This window comes from Lissotriton helveticus, chromosome 11, assembly GCF_964261635.1.
Source record: "Lissotriton helveticus chromosome 11, aLisHel1.1, whole genome shotgun sequence".
NCBI classification, from domain to species: domain Eukaryota; kingdom Metazoa; phylum Chordata; class Amphibia; order Caudata; family Salamandridae; genus Lissotriton; species Lissotriton helveticus.
This window is the reverse complement of record NC_136072.1, coordinates 988,576,382-988,595,737: the sequence shown is the minus strand read 5'-3', so window position 1 is coordinate 988,595,737 and position 19,356 is coordinate 988,576,382. Positions and strand designations below refer to the sequence as shown.

At 46.4% G+C, this 19,356-nt stretch overlaps 1 protein-coding gene across 4 annotated transcripts in view; it reads left to right on the top strand.

Moving 5' to 3' along the window:
* Nucleotides 1-19,356, top strand: part of TCHP (trichoplein keratin filament binding) — a 443,788-nt gene that overhangs the window by 179,258 nt on the left and 245,174 nt on the right. For all 4 annotated transcript variants that reach the window (XM_078667348.1, XM_078667345.1, XM_078667346.1 and 1 more), the window contains exon 5: nt 3,081-3,149. In XM_078667348.1, the coding sequence (XP_078523474.1) occupies nt 3,081-3,149 (69 nt within the window). The remainder of the gene's footprint in view (nt 1-3,080; nt 3,150-19,356) is intronic.

Genomic DNA, 19,356 nt, shown 5'->3' with positions numbered 1-19,356 from the left:
CAGGCTGGCGTAATAGTCTTATGTTGTAATAAACAGCGATTTGTAACTGTCCTTGGCGCAATTCATTGATCACAATTTATCCAATATACAACTTCGGAGAATTTATCGAGTGTAACCCCTCTAGATGGGCAAAAAAATCATAGGAGTTCTGTTATCACAACCCAGAATCAGTAAGCCAACTCTATTCAAATAATATCTTGCAATCAAACATTTCATTTTTTAACTTTCAAAACAAGCGGGTGATATTTACAAAATAAACAGATAATTACATTTTCATTTTCAATGATCTGACAATCTTACATTCCCTAATAACTCTGCCATGATTGCCCGTGTGTGCTCCAGTATCCTCTTTTTGGCAGGAGGGATTGTACTTCCAATATACTGGAGACCACACGGGCACACCAAACAATACACCACAAGACTAGTTTTGCAATTCATTAGTTTGCCAATTGTATGTTTTGTTTTTCTACCAGGGATTGAATATTCCTTCACTTTTACACTATTCTTATATGCCTTGCAAGAAGTGCAAGGACAAAATCCTACTGCTGGTGTTTTGGGCACAGTCTTAACGAAATGACTGCTCACCAACATGTCTTTTAATGATTTACTTTTCCGATATGTGATATCGGGCCTGTTAGGTAACAGATGACCGATAACACTATCTGTCTATAGGACCTTCCAGTTCATTTCAACTAACTCTCTGATTTTTCTAGATTCGGCTGAGAAGCCTAAAATTAATCTCACCGCTTCTGTATCATTAACAATCTCAGACTCTTCAGTCGTTTCGTGCCTTAATAGCAATTGTCTTTCAGTGGATTGTACCCTCATTGCCATATCATGTAATACACGATTCTGATATCCCCTCTTTCTAAACCTGCTCAAGGATTCACTTGGTGTAATCTTCCGTGAGTGTGAAGTTTCTTTTTAAACGCAACTACTCGCCATAGGGAATACTGTGAATCAGACTTCCAGGGTGCTGACTTTTAAAGTGCAAAACCGTATTGCCTGCTATAGGCTTTCTATACAGTTTTGTGCATACCTTGCCTTCTTCAACCAACACTGAGAGATCCAAAAAGGGTACTTCTACTTTACTGATGTAACTAGGAAACTTGAGATTGAATGTGTTGTTATCAATCAGGATTCTGATATATATCACTACGAATGTGTGATTCACTATGCTGAGTTTTTGCGAGAGCTCTTTGAGATTGTGGATGCCATGTTACCTTGCTCTGCAGCTGGTCACTAAGCGACCAAACACAGTAACAGGTTGTCAAGTGTTCTCTTTTAGCAGCAGCTTCCTATCCACTCACACCTAGCTGTGTGTTGCCATACTGTCCTTACCAGGCAATTAGTGTATTTAGACAGAAAGATTCCATAACCCTGTCACCTATGATATAGGGACGGCCATTCTACTCGCATGGGAGCCAGCGGCCAAGTCACATGGCGTATACAATACCAAGATGTATGAGGAAGGTTTTATATAGCTCGGTAGGTCTGAGAACAAATAAAAACTAGGATTCTCAATAATGTATTATGATGTTTGGTGTTTGGACCTTTCTTACTTTGATTTTATTTGCAGTATAATCATGACTAATCTAATCCATATTTTCTAAGTTGGGATACAAAAAATCCTTTTACATAATTGTCCTTATGTGTGGACTGATGAGGGGAGGCAGTCCAAAATGGGCTAGTCAAATCTTACTTGGATTACCTCCAAATGGAGGGTGTGGCCATGCAATACCTGTGGCACATTTTTCCATGATCGTGCTGGGCTACAGGGAGTGTTTGTGGTACTAGAAAGTGGTGCATGGTGCCAAAGCATTTGGGAAGCACTGAGTTGCTTATTTTATGAGGTATTGTGGAATTCGGAATCATATTAGATATTTAGTTTTTCATACTTTTTTTTTAATTGTTTGACTACATTTTTTGGTTCTTGATTAAGTGGACTTTAAAGTTTTAGGTAAATGATTGTGGCCTGTATTGTCTTGGCACATTTTTTGTTATGATGTTGAGCTTTGAAAGTGTGCATTCTGCACTCCATGTGCAAGACAGAACTAGGGGGTAGTTTTTTAGTGTAAACATACACAGCGTATCCTCGTTTTTAGTGCCCCTTTCCGTGTCTTGGCCAACGACCATAGTCTGGAGATACTCGTAAATGTGCAGAAGGGTATATCAATTGTTCAGCATCTCTCGCTCTCTCTCTTGGTTGATATTTTCATATTGCTGTACATGTTGATGTGAGGTGTAATAGTTTGCGCGGTTCAGATGTAGTCTTTACTGCAAAACCGTGGATGAAACTATCTTTTATTCCCCATGTTAAGGATGTATGTGGTTATAATACTTCCTCCTCATTTCTGGGTTCCCAACTCTTTCAAATTTGTTAGCGAAGACATTTGGGCCCAGATTGGGGGGGGGGGGAGTGATGGGGCAGCGTTGCTCTCCTTGCAATTTTATTTGCCCTGGACATTTTTGCAGATTGTTTAAAAATATCATTGGTTTTCACAGGAGACTTAACTTGTGAATGTAATAGGTCACTCTTTTGAAAGTGCTGTTCAGTTTCACGTGTATGCAGATTCCTCTTTATAAGTGCAGCTAGTGAAACTTCCTTTCACTTGTCCAGTAATTCATTGGGCATGAGTTTTTTGCAAGTACACCTTAGTTGAAAGTTTCTTTCCTGGTCTAACTGTTTATACTGATGTAGATGAGCTCTCACAGCAAGCAGTCATAATGTCAGGAATTCTAGCTATATGTTATACGTTAAGCCACCTGCATGGGATGTTTTTGCAAATGACTAAATAATGGAAATGATTCAAAATGTAGCATTATAAAAATGAAAAAAGTAAAGTTTCAAATATTGATGTATAAAGGCCATATTGCCAAAACATGAGCTTATCCTTTTTTCTAACTAATTCGTAGTGTGTTTGACCCATTTATATTTTCCATTCTACCCTTACAATATGATGTATTTGGTTTGAAAATAATGTAACCACTGTGATGACGTCTTTGTGTTTTTCTTCTTGTTTTGAAAATTTGCACACCCCCAAAAATATTTCATTACCTTATTTTTTGCTCTGTTTCAGGTTGAGTCCAAGTTGCACCAGAAGCATGTTGTTAATGCTTGGAAAGACCAGCTCAGCGAAAGAGAACAGGTTTGACACAAAATGGCTATAATTTTGTGATCCATTTCAATTCAGGGCACTTTTTGAACATGAATTAGAACTCCATGCCTGAAGTGATGAGACCTGGTTCCGCACTAGATCATACGTTGACAAAAACAAAAAAATATTAGAAAAGATATTTTATAGTTGTGAGTGTGACAATTGTTGTGTTCATGATACTTTTTGTTCCAGTACTTTATTTCTTAACAAGTGTGACTGCAAAGTATACATTTGAAAATCTTGTGTACGTTGGTATAGAATTTGTAATAATTATTTTGGCGCTCTTGTCCAAAACTCCTCAAAACACAAGCCACTGGGAAAGAAAATGTACACAATAAAGAACAATAATCATAGACGAGTGAATTTAGCGATCCACTCCTTCGTTTCTTGGCCGAATGGGTGTGGGACTTAGCTAGTTTGTTCAGTGGTGTTGGTGTCAGTGATAGCTGTTCTTGCCTTTTCAAATTCAGTTGTACCAACCACAAACCTTTCCTTAGCCCCAGTGCCAAGATAGCTTCTGTCACAGGGGATCTCAATTGAAATCGTAAGCACTGTATAGTCCTGTCCATGCGCGGAAACCCCAGAGCAGTTCTTTTATTGAACCAACCTGTTATTCGTTTTAAACGACAATCCTGCAGTATTCGCATTACACAGCTGTAAGCCTACAACCATAAAGGCTGGCAGCAAAATTCGCAGACATAATACATGAACACAGCTTCTTTCCCCACAACCCGGAGGCCGGTAGTGTATGTACCAACTTTACAACAAGAACAAAATTATGTATATATGCCACAAAAAACAAGCATTTGCAATGCAATCGGTCTCACCTTTGGGACCTTATGTAATTTTAGCTAAGCAGCACATTAGCCTGGGTGCTGAAATATCTACTGTTCTTTAACATGGAGGGAAAGTAAGCACCAAACTGCGTGACACGCCAAGTATGGGAACACATGGAGAGAAATAACGCCTTTCAGTGGGAAATGGTATAGTACAAAACTCTTTTTTTTTATATATATATAAAATCAGGGCCATCGTTGGTCAGATCACTGAAAATACAAGTTTTGAAAAAAATATTATTGTCTATGGGTGCTCGTGGAAGACAATTTCTATGGACTGGAATCTACAGAATGCTAAAGTGATTCTGGTGTTTTAGTGACCTCTGCTGGTCGTTTTCTATCAAGAAAGTTAAATAGAGGCAGTTGCCAGAAAATTAAAAAAAAGAAAGTCCCTTAGCAGAAAGCAATTCTGGAATGTTGCAGACTTCTACTGGTCGTTTTCTATCAAGACAGTTAAATAGAGGCAGTTGACAAAAAAAAAGTCCCTAAGCGGAAGCAGACAAGTCCTAGGGATGATCTCCAGAGCCCACAAAGTACATACACATTAAGTATATAATAAAGTATATACAAGAGGTCTTGAATGCTCTACCTAAAATATTTGAGGATAGTTAGGATGTCATAAAATGGGTGATATTGAAGATGGCAAAGTTTAACAAACCAATGAGCTTGTACACAGGTACCGCAACTAACCTGAGAAATATTGACACAACTTGAGCACACATTTTCCCTTTTAGCACGTGCCACGCCGTTTTGAGCACTGATGACTCCTCAACACAGAGGGCTCGGTATATCACAGCTGAAATAACTGATGCCTTCAAAAGATTTCACTATAAAGATCACTGTTCCAGTGAAAATAGGCTTCTTTGGTAACTTCTCAGGCCCAAGACCCTATCCATCACCTCCGAGCACCCAAAGTACCACACCGCCCAGCTTTCTGCTTCAGGCTTTGCAGTGAGTGGCATACCCTACCAGTGCCCACACAGCGCTATACCAGGGCTCTGATAAACTCAGTACAATAATGAGGAACTTATTCCCACTTAAAGACGTGTGCTAGCATTCAGAAGTCATTCAGTCGAAGTTTGGATGATTAGTTTTGAATGGAGCACTTCGTGTCATAATGCCACTAAGAAGTGCTGTAATTAATGGGTGTTCCTGCTCCTCTGGACTCTAAAGCATTTGCTAACATCATAGTTGCTGTGGTCACAAATTGGTGTGTAATGTTCTGTCACATGGAGAGAGTTTATGGATCAGATCCGATATGACACTAAGGAGAGAGAGACAATATGACATAAATGATTGATTCAGGCACAATGTCTGGCCTTTACCTCACATACATCGCTGCTCACCAGCAGAAATGATCTATTCAGTGATGTAAGTATCTCCGTAGCTGGCAAACCAATTACAGCATTTATGTTTTTAATAATTACATCCTGCGAGTCCTTTCGGTGTTTTAATCTTATCAGGGATCCCAACATAAGTGAATTATAAACTTTTAGTCATGGCCACCCATGGATAATTTTAACTGACTTGGCCCAATCTATGTTTTTTAATTCCCTTCTAGAAACCGTCTTCTACAAGGGGGAGGTCAGTGCGTGCTTGTGACCCACGAACACATGATAAAAGATCTCCACAAAGAGCTCCGTATGGAGCCTGTTGGGTATTGCACTCCCCACTTAAAGTGGGGCACAACCGAATGATGAAGCAAGCCCATTGCTTCATTAGTAAAATAATAGGTGCCGGTGCTCAAAGCGCTGCTTAGACACCCGCGGCTGCTGCTATAAAATATCAGAGTGTGAATAGCAAGGGTGCGCTGTCCCGAATCCACCTCAGATCTCTTTCATTCACTGCCAGTCACTTCCCTGCCACGTTATCTCACTCATAAAGGTGTTTGTTTTCTCCCTTGGTGATGATTTTTTTGTGTTTGTTTTCCTCCGTCTTTTCGTTTTGTTTCTTTTTCCCTCTGTTGCCCTCGGGAAATGTCTGATGTGGCGAAATAAGTGCTGGGCCCCAAAAATAAGTGCTGGTGCCCCACACCGGCCACCACCAGTTCCAATTAAGCACTGAGCATGCCACCTTGAAATCCTAGAAAAGGGTTGCCCTACAACCAACACCCTAATTATTGTGGCTTCTGGACAACCCTGCTGCCACAGACCGTCTTGCGTTATTTTGAGGATAGTTACACTGAGAGGGCTCAGGCTCCCTTTCCCCCCTTGTTTATAAAGTGAATGGCTTTTATCTACAGCATGAAATAAACCCTGACATATTTAAATGTAATTTACACAGGTGGATCGAATGAAAGTTTCTTTGTCAGGAAATTGTTTTGCTTCGTTATGTACCTAAATCGATGTTACACCACAAACACTGTGCTCAAAACATCAGTTTCTTTGGGAGGGCCCTCAGACTACATAAAAATTGCAAACATTTTACTTGTATTTTAGAGTCTGATATTTTTAATGTTGCAGAACTGCCTACCTAGCGAGACACTAATATACTCTTCTAAAAGTCTGTTTCTTATTGGAAGAGCTTATTGTAGAGGCCCGAAGTGTTCCATCAAAGTAAAAACCCAAACTGAAAACCTGTTTTAAAGCAAAGCTGCTTTACACAGAATAAAAGAGGCTCACATTTCATTACTTTAAAAGTGCGCCCTCAGGCTGGTTTTCTGCTCCGTTCACCGTTGTATGTTTTACGCAAACTATTTTACTCTGGGTTTAGAGGGGACAGCGTTTGTAAAATTGTGTAACTGTGTGTTCTCGCATACAAACTGATAGTTAGTGAATACGATTTTTAGTAGGATCTGGGGAATGTGTATTCTTTATTTAAAAATCTTGTGTATTTAGCATAGCCATATAATACCTTTATATCAATAGGTGTTAAAGTGTTAAAATGGTGAGGTAACACTGCCACAGCGTATGCTGTGTAAGGCTGTATAATTTGCCTTTTCTTGCCGCATCATTACATCTCGCCACATAATTGAGTGCTCCGCTGCCTCATTAGGGCCGGAGGCCCTAGATACACCGTCACATTGTGTTGAACGACAGCTTCTCAACCCCGCTTCTGTTGATATGTTCATCATTTTCCACTGCATGTGAAAAGGCTCAACGGTGAATGCTGGCAGACACTGGGTGTTGGAACTTTGTGGTGTACCTTAGTCGAACACAGTCAGGTGTTGCCTTGTGTAACACATAGCACCCAATCAGATTGTTTTATTTCAAGCATTTGCCCGAGAGTTTTATAAAGTGAGACGTGTGACCTTGGTCATCTTAAACACTAGTGTAGATACCCAAAGTTGCTGAAAAAGGTAGGGGCTGTCTACCACCGACAGAGTGATCGTGGCTGTGATTTACGTGGCCTAAATGAGTATGTGAGTAACGAAGAGCAATGGTTTCACACCTGTAACTGTCCTGGTACGTGTATGACATGAGACATGACGTGCCCACACCTGAACGCGCAGCGATATAATCTCCTCTTTCAAGCACTTACGAAGAGCAAACAAGGTAACGGCCAAGTAGCAGTCAGCCAGAAATACTGCAGCGAGCCTCTGACATCGCACAGGTATGACTGGTGCCCGGTGAGCCAGAGAGCGGATGGCGGCTCTGGAGTCAGACGGGACGTCGCAGTGATTCACAAGCGCCCGGGGCCTCGTGAAGTGTGTACTGTGTGGAGGTTTCCAGGTGGGAGTGTTAATGGTAATGCTGAGGACAGTAGCTTCTCTTCCTACCTCCTCCTCCCTCCGAGCTCAACTGTCTCCCTCCCACACATAGGCCAGTGAAGCAGATCCTTCGTAGAAGGGAGGCTGGGCGTGGAAGACAGGCAGCAGCCTGGAATATACCGAGCCCGGCGCTCCCACGCGCACCGGGGAGAAGGAGGGGGCTAAGGAGGGCAGGGCAGGCTACCAAAGCGAGGACGCGGTGGGAGACTAGAGGCGGCTTTGAGTATTGCCCATGTGTTATAGGGTCAGGTAACAAAAGCCGTCAGCAGCGCAACATGAAAAAAGAGTGCAATGAACCAGCCAATCCCACAACAAACAAGCATTTCTTAATGCAACAGGGCTCGTATTTACGCGAGTCCTATTGCATTGGAAACTGGAGGGTGGGAGTCCAGGAAGGAACACAGGGCAAAAATAGTTTTGGAGTAAAGGGGCCAATAGCCAGGGAAGGATATAAATGACAACATGGCCGCCAGGAGGAGGGACTAAGAAGTCTAAAACAAATCAAAAGGCAGCATTTATGAGTGAAGCCAATCTAAATATATGGCCGGAAAGTGGGCGGAGCTTTCCCCCACAATAGTGTATACTGCATTTCTCGCAAAGCGACAGTGCGTTGCACTTAAACGCTATGTGAGACCTAAAAAGGGAATACTCTCCCTCCCCTCCCCAAAACAAGAAAGAAAAAGGGTATCTGCACCAGCAAGTATTCTTTACAATGCGGGAGCGATCCTCCACTACAGTGAGTCGAAACTCAAGACCCGACCCTTCCTTTGTGGGATGTCACTGCATCTTTCTCCTCAGGAAGCAAGTGTAGTATTTGGAGATATTTGGTCATGTTACCTCCCGAAATTCATTGGACAATATTCCTACAAAAGGGGCCCACAACTCAGGATATTTCTCCCCCTTGTGCTCCTAGATCAATTAGAGGCGTTCCATGGCAAGGGTTAACCAAAGCCTATGTAGCCATGCAGTGTGGTCTGGGACATTCGCAGTGCCCCACTGTGCCAAGAGTTTCTGACCGGCCGCCAATAATGCCAGCGCCATCTGCCTACCCCTCAATGAACGTAGGGGAGATATCCGTGAGTTTGGGTGACCCAGTAAGGTATATGCCGGAAATCGCGGGATCTCGGTGTCAAAGGCTTTGTCAGTGTCATTCAACACTCCCTCCCAGAAGCGTTCCAAACGCGGGCAAAGCCAAAGCAAGTGTGCTGGAGAACCAGTGAGACTGGGGCCCCGCCAACACTTATCCGTGTGATTTTTGTCCCAGCTATGAATACGTGCCGGTGTTGGATACCAGTAGGATGTGACTTTGAAAGCTGGTTCGGTGCCAGCAGTACTGTGTGGTGAGCCCTATAATGGATATTCTCCCATTCTTTATCCGTCAAAGCCCTACCCAATTCCTCCTCCTAACGGAGCTGCCCTTTTGCCCCGCCCTCTCCCTGCCCAGTGGCCAACATAGTGTACAGGTCTGAGATAAGGTGCTTATCTTCCGTTTTGCTTACCAATAATTTCTCAAACGTAGTAAGCCATCGGGAAGCCTGCGCTATGTATGATGGGGGGGTAAGCCAGTGTCGAAGTTGGAGATAATGGAATTCATCAGCTTTAGGCAAATCAGTCTTGTCTTAGTTGCTCATAAGGAATGATACCCTGAGTATCAAACAGCTAACCAATCCGCTTACATCCCGCTTCTCTCCATCTCTGGAATACCTCAGATTTACAGCCCGGAGGGAAGTCCGGGTTGTCGACTATGGGGGACATTGGGGATGGGAATGTCCTCAGACCTCTTCTGAGCGACACTGTGTCCCATACCTTCATCGTGGCTGCTGTGATTGGTGACGAGTAGAGACCCCATGCCCTCAATTTGCATGGCAGTCAGTCCTCCCTCCAGATGTTAATCCCGGCTACCGCCTGATCCATGTAGTCCAGTGCTTTTCGGAGAGTGGCCGTTTCCACTCCACAATATATCAGAGGTGAGAGGCCCGTAGGTATCGCTGCATTACAGAGAGGGCTGCACCCCCCTCCTGCTTGGGTTTTGACAGTTGAGAAAAGGGTAGGCATGTCTTCTTCCCTCCACAAACAAATGTATTAATGGCCAATTGGAGGGAGTGCAGCATCTTTGGGGGGGTGGACCAATGGCAGCAGCTGAAAAATATATAGGATTTGCAACAGGACCGTCATTTAAATTGCTGCTATACGACCAACTAGGCTAATTTTAGGCACTCCCATCCACCTAGTGCTTTCATTGTCTGCTCTAACTGTGCGGAATAGTTCCGCTCCAGATCCTTCAGATCATCAGAGCTAATAAAATACCCAGATAGATTATCGGTTGTGAAGCCCACTGCAGGGGTAATCTCTCCCGTAGAGACTCCTCCTGCTCTGGCGGGGTAGTGAGGTTGAGCACCTGAGATTTGCTCAAATTAACTTTAAATCCTGATAGGGTCCCGAAACTGTCCATATCCTCCAAGAGAGCTGGTAGGGAGGTGAGTGGTTCTGCTAGCGACAGAATCCCATTGTCTGCGTAAAGGCTTATTTTATGGATGTCTCCTCCAAAGCGCTGCCTTTTTATTTGGGGTGATCCCTGATCCGCTGGACCAGGGGCTCCATATATAGGGCAAAGAGGAGGGGTGCCCCTTGCTATTTGCAAGGATGGGGAGGACGTCCCATTAACTCTAACAAACGCTCCAGGAGTCTGATATATATACAGCGTATCCATGTAATGAATCGCTCTCCAAAACCAAAGCAATGTAGAGTGTCGAACAGGTAGCGCTACCGTAACCTGTCGAACGCTTTTTCCGCATCTACTGACAGGAATGGGGTTTCCCTTCCAGACCGGCGCACGCTGTCCATAAGATGTAGGAGATGCTTCATATTATCTCCACCTTGCCTAGTGGGGATAAACCCTGCCTGGTCTGGGTCTAGCAGCCTGCCATCATTGGGCCTAAACGTACAGCTAGCACCCCTGTAAAGAGCTTCGCGTCCAGGTTAAGATAGGGAGATTGGTCAGTACTACCCGCATTGACTGGGATCTATGTGAGGCTTAAGGATCTCTGAGATCGCTGCTTCCGTCATGGAATCAGAGATCGTTGCAGTATCCAGAAAGGAGTTAAACAGTCTTGTAAGTAGAGGGACTAGTTCTACACAGAAGGTCTTGTAAAATAAGGCTGGGTACCCGTCAGGGGCTGGGGCCTTGTTTACCTTCAACCAAGCTATGGCCGCTATGACTTATTCCGGTCGAATGGGCTCGTCCAGTTGACTCGCCTGATCCTTGGGAAGGGATGTGAGATTGCACATTTCAAGGTATTCACATGTGGCTAGCTGCCCTGAATCCTCTGCTGTGTACAACAATCGACAAAATTGTTTAAATGTACCCGCTATCTGCATAAACCTCCTCCCCGAGTACATCTTCATAATGGGTATCGCCTCTGCTAGAGTCCGAGCCCTCAACCGATGAGCCAGCATTCTCCCACTATTGTCTCTGCTTAAGTAAAACTTGTCGTAATCCCAGTAGCGCGTACTCCGCCCTGTCCAAGTCAAGAAGTTTTAATAGGAGTCTCTTTCTTTCCACCTCCCACCATACCCTCATCTCTCCTGTGCATTTATGGATCACCTCCAACTCCCTGACCTCTTGTGTGATGCTCTATCTTGTTTCCCTGTGTTTTCTATTTTCGGCAGAGGATATGGCCATGAATTCCCCCAGTACCACCACCTCAGGTCCTCCCAAATTGCAGCTAATGGGGAGTCTGCTCTATCATTATGTTTGATATATTCCACATTTCTCCCCCGAATCTCTTTCACTGTGGGCGGTAATTTTAACAGCCCCTTTCGTAAGTGGCATCATGTCGGAGTGGGAGTGGCTCCTCTCTTGTGTAGTGTGACTGTAATTAGGGCATGATCCGATAATGAGCATGGCTCTATTGCGGTCTCCCATATGCTAGGCAAGAGCGTTGTCGACGCTAGGAAGTGGTCTAAGCGCACGTTGGACTTATGCGCAGCTGAATAGTATGTGTAATCTCACGTGTCTGGATGATGAAGGCGCCAAATGTCGTGCATCCCGCATTCTGCAAGCCATCCCTTACCCTCCGGGGAGATCGCCCCTGACTGTACTTGTCGCTGGCAAGATCGATCCCAGTCATTATTCATCACTAAGTTAAAATCACCTCCTATCAGAACTGCTGCGTCAGCAGATGCCAGCCGATCTGTGAGACTATTAATGAGAAAAGGCTCCTGGTTCGCGTTGGGTGAGTAGATGTTGAGGAGAGTGAGAAGCGTGTAGCCCCATTGTACCCGAAGATCAAGAACCCTCCTCTGCACTTCATAAAGTGTTGAGAGGGCTTTGCCTTCAAATTTCACTCTAAGCAGTATAGCTACCCCACAGGTTTTGGAGGTACAGGCAGACCAATATTGGTGCGGAAATCTGCTTGTACACATGCGAGGTGTATCTTTGGACAGTAAATGGGTTTCTTGTAGCATGCAAATGTCCCCCTCTGCATTTTCTAGCAACAAGAGAATAGCCGAGCGCTTTACGGGATTGTTAAGCCCCCGAACATTAAGAGAGATGACCTTAAGATCTTTACCCATTACATGCACCTAATGGGGGAGATGGCTGGTAGTTGCGATCAGCTTGGGGGGCCGGGGTGGTATGGACCCAAGTGCGCTCATCCGCCCCGTCCTGATGCTGGGGGCCTTGGCACCTGTGCAGTATACCCAAAGAAAAATAAACCCCAGAACAATGAACATTGAACACGGTAGTGCACTCAGCAGGGAGCTGGTTGATCAGGGCTACTGGAAAGTGAAGAGATGACCGCTTCTCGCTCTTTGATAATAGTTGTTGCATCTGGTTTATGTGGGGACGAGGGTTTCCCCACTGTTTGCCAACGGAGATGTCCTTGGCTCGAACCTTTGGTAGATTTGCGCTGTGTCTCTGGGGACTGTGACCTTGCTATTCCTAACACCTCTCTGGCCTCTTGGAGAGAGCGAATCTGTTGCAGCTTACCCTCGTACCTGAACATAATACGAAAAGGATGGCCCCAGGAGTAGGCAATCCCCAGTTCTTTCAAATGCGCTGTAACCGGCCTTAAGTCTCTACGTTTAATTAAGGTGACAGCCGATAGGTCTTGGTAGAGTGTTGGGGAGGTTCCACGGAACTCAAGAGGATGCGCCGCTCTAGCTTTCTTTGTAATCAGTTCTTTCAATTGAAAATTTTGAATACATATGAGAATGTCCGGCGGTGGCGCCTTCCCGCCCCTTGGAAGGCCTACTCTATGAGCTCTATCAATCTGGATTTTGGTTGTGAGCTCGTCTCCCAACACCTGTTTACATAGGGCCGACACAAACTCTCTGATGTCCTCCCCTTCTGCGCCGGATGGCACTCCTCAGATGCGTACATTGTTGCGGCAGGAGCGGTTTTCCAGATCTTCCGCTTGACCTTGCAGTTCGATATGTTGCTCTTTAAGGCTCAGGAGCTCTTGCTGCATCATCTCGATTTCCTCATCCCATCCGATTTCGTGCTCCTCAAGAGTCGCAACTCGTTCCCTGATGTCTTCCAGGTCGCGTTTCATTTCTTTGAAGTCGGCTGCTATTTGCTCTTTGAGTTCCTGTAGATCGTCTCTCAGTGATGTAAACAGTTCGGTCAAAAAGGCCTTCGTAGCCGGGGCATCCGCACCCTCCTGACTCCCCGTCGACCCCTTCGTCTCATGGCTTGTACTGTCGGTTGCCCCTTGAGTGGACTGCTTTTAAAAGCATTTCTTTAATTGAGCGCTCCTTCTTCAGATGTGCACTGGCCATCCTCTTTGCTCGGCACAGCCGATGGGGTGCGACTCTCTTCAGTGCCGTCAGTAACCAAGCGCTGGCTTGTCTGTGGTATCCGGTGGCCAAGGCCAGGACCTCTCTACCAGCTGCGACTATATGCCCCAGACCTCGGGCCTTAGGTGCCAGGTAATTCAGGGCAGTGCTCCCCCAGCCATCAAGCCGTACCCCTGCACCACAAGTTTTGGGGCTGTGTAAGTCATCGGTTTGCGCTCACTGCAAGGGGTCAGGCGTTTCTGCAGCAAATACCTCTCATCCCTACATGTGCACGAAGCGCCCTGTCCAGTGATTGCTCAAGGGCTCGGTGCTGGCTAGGTGGCCTAGTGCTCTGTAAATGCGCCAAAGCCAAGTGGTAGTCTTAGGATTGCGGGCAGATCATTGAGCGGGCCTCCTCACCCACGCCACCCACATTATCTCAACAGCCCAGCTATCGTCCTCGCTCCCTAGGGTGCCACTGTTAGCTTTGTCAGATACTGCCCCAGGGAACTCCAGGACCTTCCCGCCTGGGCTCGTGCTTCGCCCTTACCCACTAGTTTTGGCGTTCCTCTGTCTAGTGTCGCTTCTGGCGGGTCGCATCAAGGCCCCAATTGTCTTAACGCTAGTGGGTGCAGCCCAAGTTCTCCTGCTGCCACTGAAGTTCCGTATCGTCCACTGTCAGACCCCATGCCCTTTTACTGGCTCCCCGAGGCCCCTAGCTGACAGGGGTCAGGAATCCTGCCGTGTATTTGTTGCGCCCCAGGGCCACTCACTCTCTGCTTCAGGCCCACACGCGCTGCAGCGCTCTTTCACCAGGCCAGTTGGCCGGCAGGGCAGGGTCCTCCAGTCCTTGTGGTCCGCTGAGGATCTCCGCTCGGGCCTCCGTACGCAGAGCAGATGGCCGAGACCAGGCGTCAACCTCCACTAGGGCCTCAGCTGGTGCTCCAGGCTTTGTCTACCTGCTTCCCGAGTCTGCTGGCCCCTACGCCGTCAGTCCTTCGCGGGCCACAGCACCATGTGGCTCCGGAGCAAAAGACCGCGTGTCTCGCGCTCTTCCTATGGACCCTGTCGTCCACAGCACTCCCAGGTCAGTCTTCCAAACGCGGGGGATATCCGACCAGGCGCCCCAGGCTCCGTCGACTCGTCCCGCGCGGCCGTCTGCTTGTGGGCAGCAGGGACCTGCACCTCGCCCGTCACCCCTCAGCGGCTGCACCGCACATGAGGCAGGCCTGCCCCCGCCGCAGTGCTCTCTCACCAGGCCGTTCGAACCCAGCCCACAGCACTGGGTCCTCCAAGCTCTCCAAGCCACGGAGAGCTGCAGATGAGGCGGTCAGCGCTCAGGATCGGATGCCATCAGGGCTCCCGCTGGGACGCTGGAAGACTCTCACCTCATATCTCGGGCCTGTCTTCCGCGCCCCCTTGCACTCACCGCCACTCCGGTACGCCTGTGCCTTTGGAAGAAAAAAAGGCTCTTTTGACAAAATGTCCAGAATGTGCTAGAAAAATGGCAAAAATAGACTAGCGCTGAATCTGTATCCTCTGTTTGCCAGACTGTCATGACCTCGAGATTTGTCACCAGTGAACAACCCTCTCCAGGCACACTTTGAGGGAGAGAGGGGACATTCTCCTCCATGGCCAAGTGGAGTACCCCAAAAGGCAAGATTCCCTGGATGAAGAGATATCTGAAGTCGAGGAGAGGCTCTTACCTTTATTAGTTATCTCCTGTGGATGATATCAACACCTTTCAGGAGGTACTTATTAGAAGTGCTAACAAATTAAATATTGATTTACCAGCTACCTCAACATCCGCCGTGGTAATTATTGAGACACTCCATCAAAGATCTGTATCAACACCACTACTTCCTTTGATTCCAGGTGTCTTCTAGTCAACTATGAAATGTTTCTTGACACCGGCTGCTGTAAAGGATGCACCATTGTGCCTACAGAAAAAATACAGAGAACCTGATCAGGATCCATCCTTTCGTCACTCTGATCCTACTACAGACTCAGTCATTGTCTCAGCTGCTCGAAAACTACATGCCACCCCTCTGTCATCTAATTGGATTCGGTGGACCTAAAAGTCTGTGGAACGTCTACTGTTTCTATAAAAGCTGGTAGCGCAATCGCTCTCCTAGGGTATTATGATAGGTTTCTTTGGGATTTTATGAAATAATTTTAGCAAGATCTTCCCAGAAATAAACATTAAGACATCTAAGAAATAGTCAATGAAGGCATGATGGTGTCAAATCAGGTCTTCACTGCTGCAGGTGATTCCTCATCAATGGCAGCACATGACTACTTTCATGATCTAGCACTTCGATGTTCTTCTTGGCTCAGACTCACAGGTTTAAAACCTGAAGCCCAACAAGAAATCCTGGACCTGCCGTTTTCAGGAAACGCCTTATTTGGTTCTCATGCTGACGATGAGATGTCTCATATGAAACCGGAGCTCGACACTCTGAAAGCTGTTGGATTAGAGAAAAGGTGGGAATATCAGAGACATTGCTATAGGCCCTGTGACTGCCAATACTTCCACCAGAGGGTTCAAACCCCTCATTGGCTTCAACAGCAACACAGCAATCTCAACATCCACAAAAACATCCTAATCAATGCCATTAGTTATGGGGCAGAGGGGGTCAGCAACCATCTGCCCAAGCCACTAAATCATCAGTGGCAAACAATGAGTCTTCTCTGCCCCCTCATCCTTTGCACATTACCCATTCCAGTAAGGGTAAGCATACCAATCTTGTCTACAAAAGTGGCAAAAACTAACCACTGACAAATTGGTACTGAATGTTGTAGAACATGGATGCTGTCTCAGATTCAAGTGTCCTCCATCCCCACTTCCCTTGGGAAAAACTGCAACAATAAGTCTCCATCCTCTTTCAGAACCACGCATTGGAAAAAGTTCCCCCACATCTGAATTGAATGGAAATTTATTCATGTTACTTCCTGGTGAAAAAGAGTGCAGGCCCAGTTTAGTCCTCAAAAAAGTGAACAAATGGGTTCACAAACCCAATCCTGATAACCAAGAAGCATGGCGAATTCCTGAGGTTCGCCGTAGGAGGGGGCCATTACCAATACAAGGTCCTTCCTTTCAGTCTGAACCACAAATTTTCTCCAAATGCATGGCGGTTATAGCAGTTCACCTCAGAAAAATAAAATATTTCATCTATCTATACCTAGAGGATTGGCTCATCAAGGCATCTCCCTACCAACTAGCAAGTCAACATTATTATCTAGTTGCCATCACTCTCAATCAACTGGATCTGCAGGTGAACCATGAGAAATCTAACTCAATACCAGATCAATCCCTACACTACCTGGGTGCAGCCCTTGACACAGTACACACAAAAGTGTTTCTTAAAGAGGAGACACGATAATCTACCCAGTAAACGAGCAGACCGAGTGAAGCCGACGCCGAGAAAAGCCACTGAGCGCCGCTGTTGCCACATAGAAACAAGCAGAACGAGCGGAGCACGGAGAGCGAGAAGCGGCGAGAGCAAACGCCGCAGAGAGCCGCTCCCTCCCTCCCGCTTGCCTTGCCGCGCCCTGCTCTCCTGCTGGCGGTTGGGCCACGCGGGGGGGTGCCACCGCTACGGCTCCTGGAGGGGTTCCTGCAGGGAGCCAGCCTCTGTGCCTGCTGCCGCTGGAGGAGACCTGTCGGGGGCCTGCCTCACCGCAAGGAGCCCCACGGAGAGAAGCCAGCGCTGTGTCCACGGCCCACACCCTACACCCTGCGGTGAGCTACCTCCAGCGGGCTGGTGAGCCGCAGGATAGTACAGTTGGGCGTGGCCGCGACGGGGGGTGAGTGAGAGAGCAGTGAGAGCCTCAAAGCAGATTAAAATACCGCCGCTGCGTGGCCCCCATTGCCTACAGTTACCAGAGTCACTGCCTCAATAAGGGGGCATTTTTGCATAGCAACGTTTGTCTCGGCAATTTGAGCAACCTTCAGTGAAGTGCAGCACTGCGGTCTTCTAAGCACACCCCCTCCCCACCACCATTTGCCATTATATCACTATTACTTCACCATTACCCCACCATTATCTATCATCATCTACTGCAGCACGGCAAAGCTACAGGTTGCCTGGGGAGGCAACGCACAGTCACAGGTCGCCTGGGAGGCAACTCACAGTGACAGAGCCTTGGGGGCTTATTAACCAGCCTTACAGTGAACTTACAACAGGCAATCACTACTGGTTGACGGACACAAGTACATGCTGATAGTTATAAGCATGAAGCAGCCCCTGTAACAACTTAAACACACAGATCAACAGACCTGTAGACTGGCTTAAACCAAGCTTCATTTCCTTATAAATTAGGATTCAGCTCCAGCTCCCGCTTATCAGATATAACCTGCACTACTGAGTTAATGCACCAGTCAGCACATGCTCACCAAGAGCAAGTGCAAATCGCTACTCGACACAGCTTTCTGAGGCAGCAGAAGGCGAGAGAGCGGTTAAGAGCGTGGGCACGTGGGGTAAGGCTACAGCCCTCTTATTTTCACGCTAACTAGAAGTATTCGCATAAAGTATTTGTGGCCCGAAGAAATAGTATTGCCGCAAGGAAAATGAGCAGCACCAATAAAAACCGAGAGGCCCGCAAACCAACAAAAGGGGGTCCTCGGATCCATTAATATTTCACAAGACAGAAAATAGAACCTCACTGCAATCACAAGACTTGCGTGATGAAAGAAGGGGGAACAATAGACAACGGCCCCAGCATTAGTTTATACTGCCAGGAGCTGGGAAGACTGGGTGAGGAAAACCCCCTCAGCAACTTAAAAAGCACAGCCCATGACAGTCTGGAGGAGACATCAATTTTAGAGCTGGCGAGGCTCGCAAAAACGGTGGAGTAAGAAGACATGACTAACAATGACAACAAGGACACTACCGCTAAATCTATCAACCATGAACTGGAGGAACAGGTGCTAGAGCATATTATTGAGATATCATCAACATTAAATGACGCTGAAACATCAAATATACCTCAGGATCTTCAAATTAGCAAGCCAACTCGCAATGACAACATAGAGGCCTTAGTCCACTCGCAAGCAAGCAAGCCAACTCGCAATAACAACATAGAGGCCTTAGTCCACCATCAATCAAACAGTCAGCCACAGGATAATTTGGAGGCCCTTATCAACCCCGGTGGACAGGGGAGCTCCCAGAGCTGCTCAACGCCCAGCAATCATGGCAAGGCACAAAGACAACATCAATTAGGTACTACTAGCATTTTACCTTTGGCATCCCCAGAATTAATAACACCTATAGCAGCCCCTAAACTGCAGCTAGTGGGCGAGAGCTCTGCAGGTGCCACCACTCTTAGACACGGTAGAACCCAGAGTGAGGAACAAGAGTCAAATGAAAAGCATGGCCCTGAATACATTTTGAATACAATAAACTCGTCTCTACTTGAAGTTGTAAAAGCACTTTCCTGGCAATCACATAAAGCAGAGATCCAGGTGGATTTAACACATATGCTGGCTCAAACGGTCTTGATAATTAACGAAAAAGTGGACAAGTTCAGTCACAATGTCGAACAGTTGGTCTACAGTGTAAAGAGCACGGGGAGCAAAACAAGCCCCACAAAAAACTCCAGTGACGCAATAGTGGAGAAACTAACCACACTTCCAGACCTGTTGGCCATGTTAATTAAACAGTGTAATGAGGCACGGACATTTCCCACATTAAGTATGAAACATTGCAGCCCAGGAGCCATAAATACTTTTACAGCCACAGACTCAGAGGCTATAAAAGATAACGTAGCCACTAATATTTGCAAACCCCGGCGAAAAGGGCCAGCTCAGTACCCAGTATAGGGAGGGTAATCAAACAGAGGACACAGGCCATAAGTCAACTGATGGACAGCTATA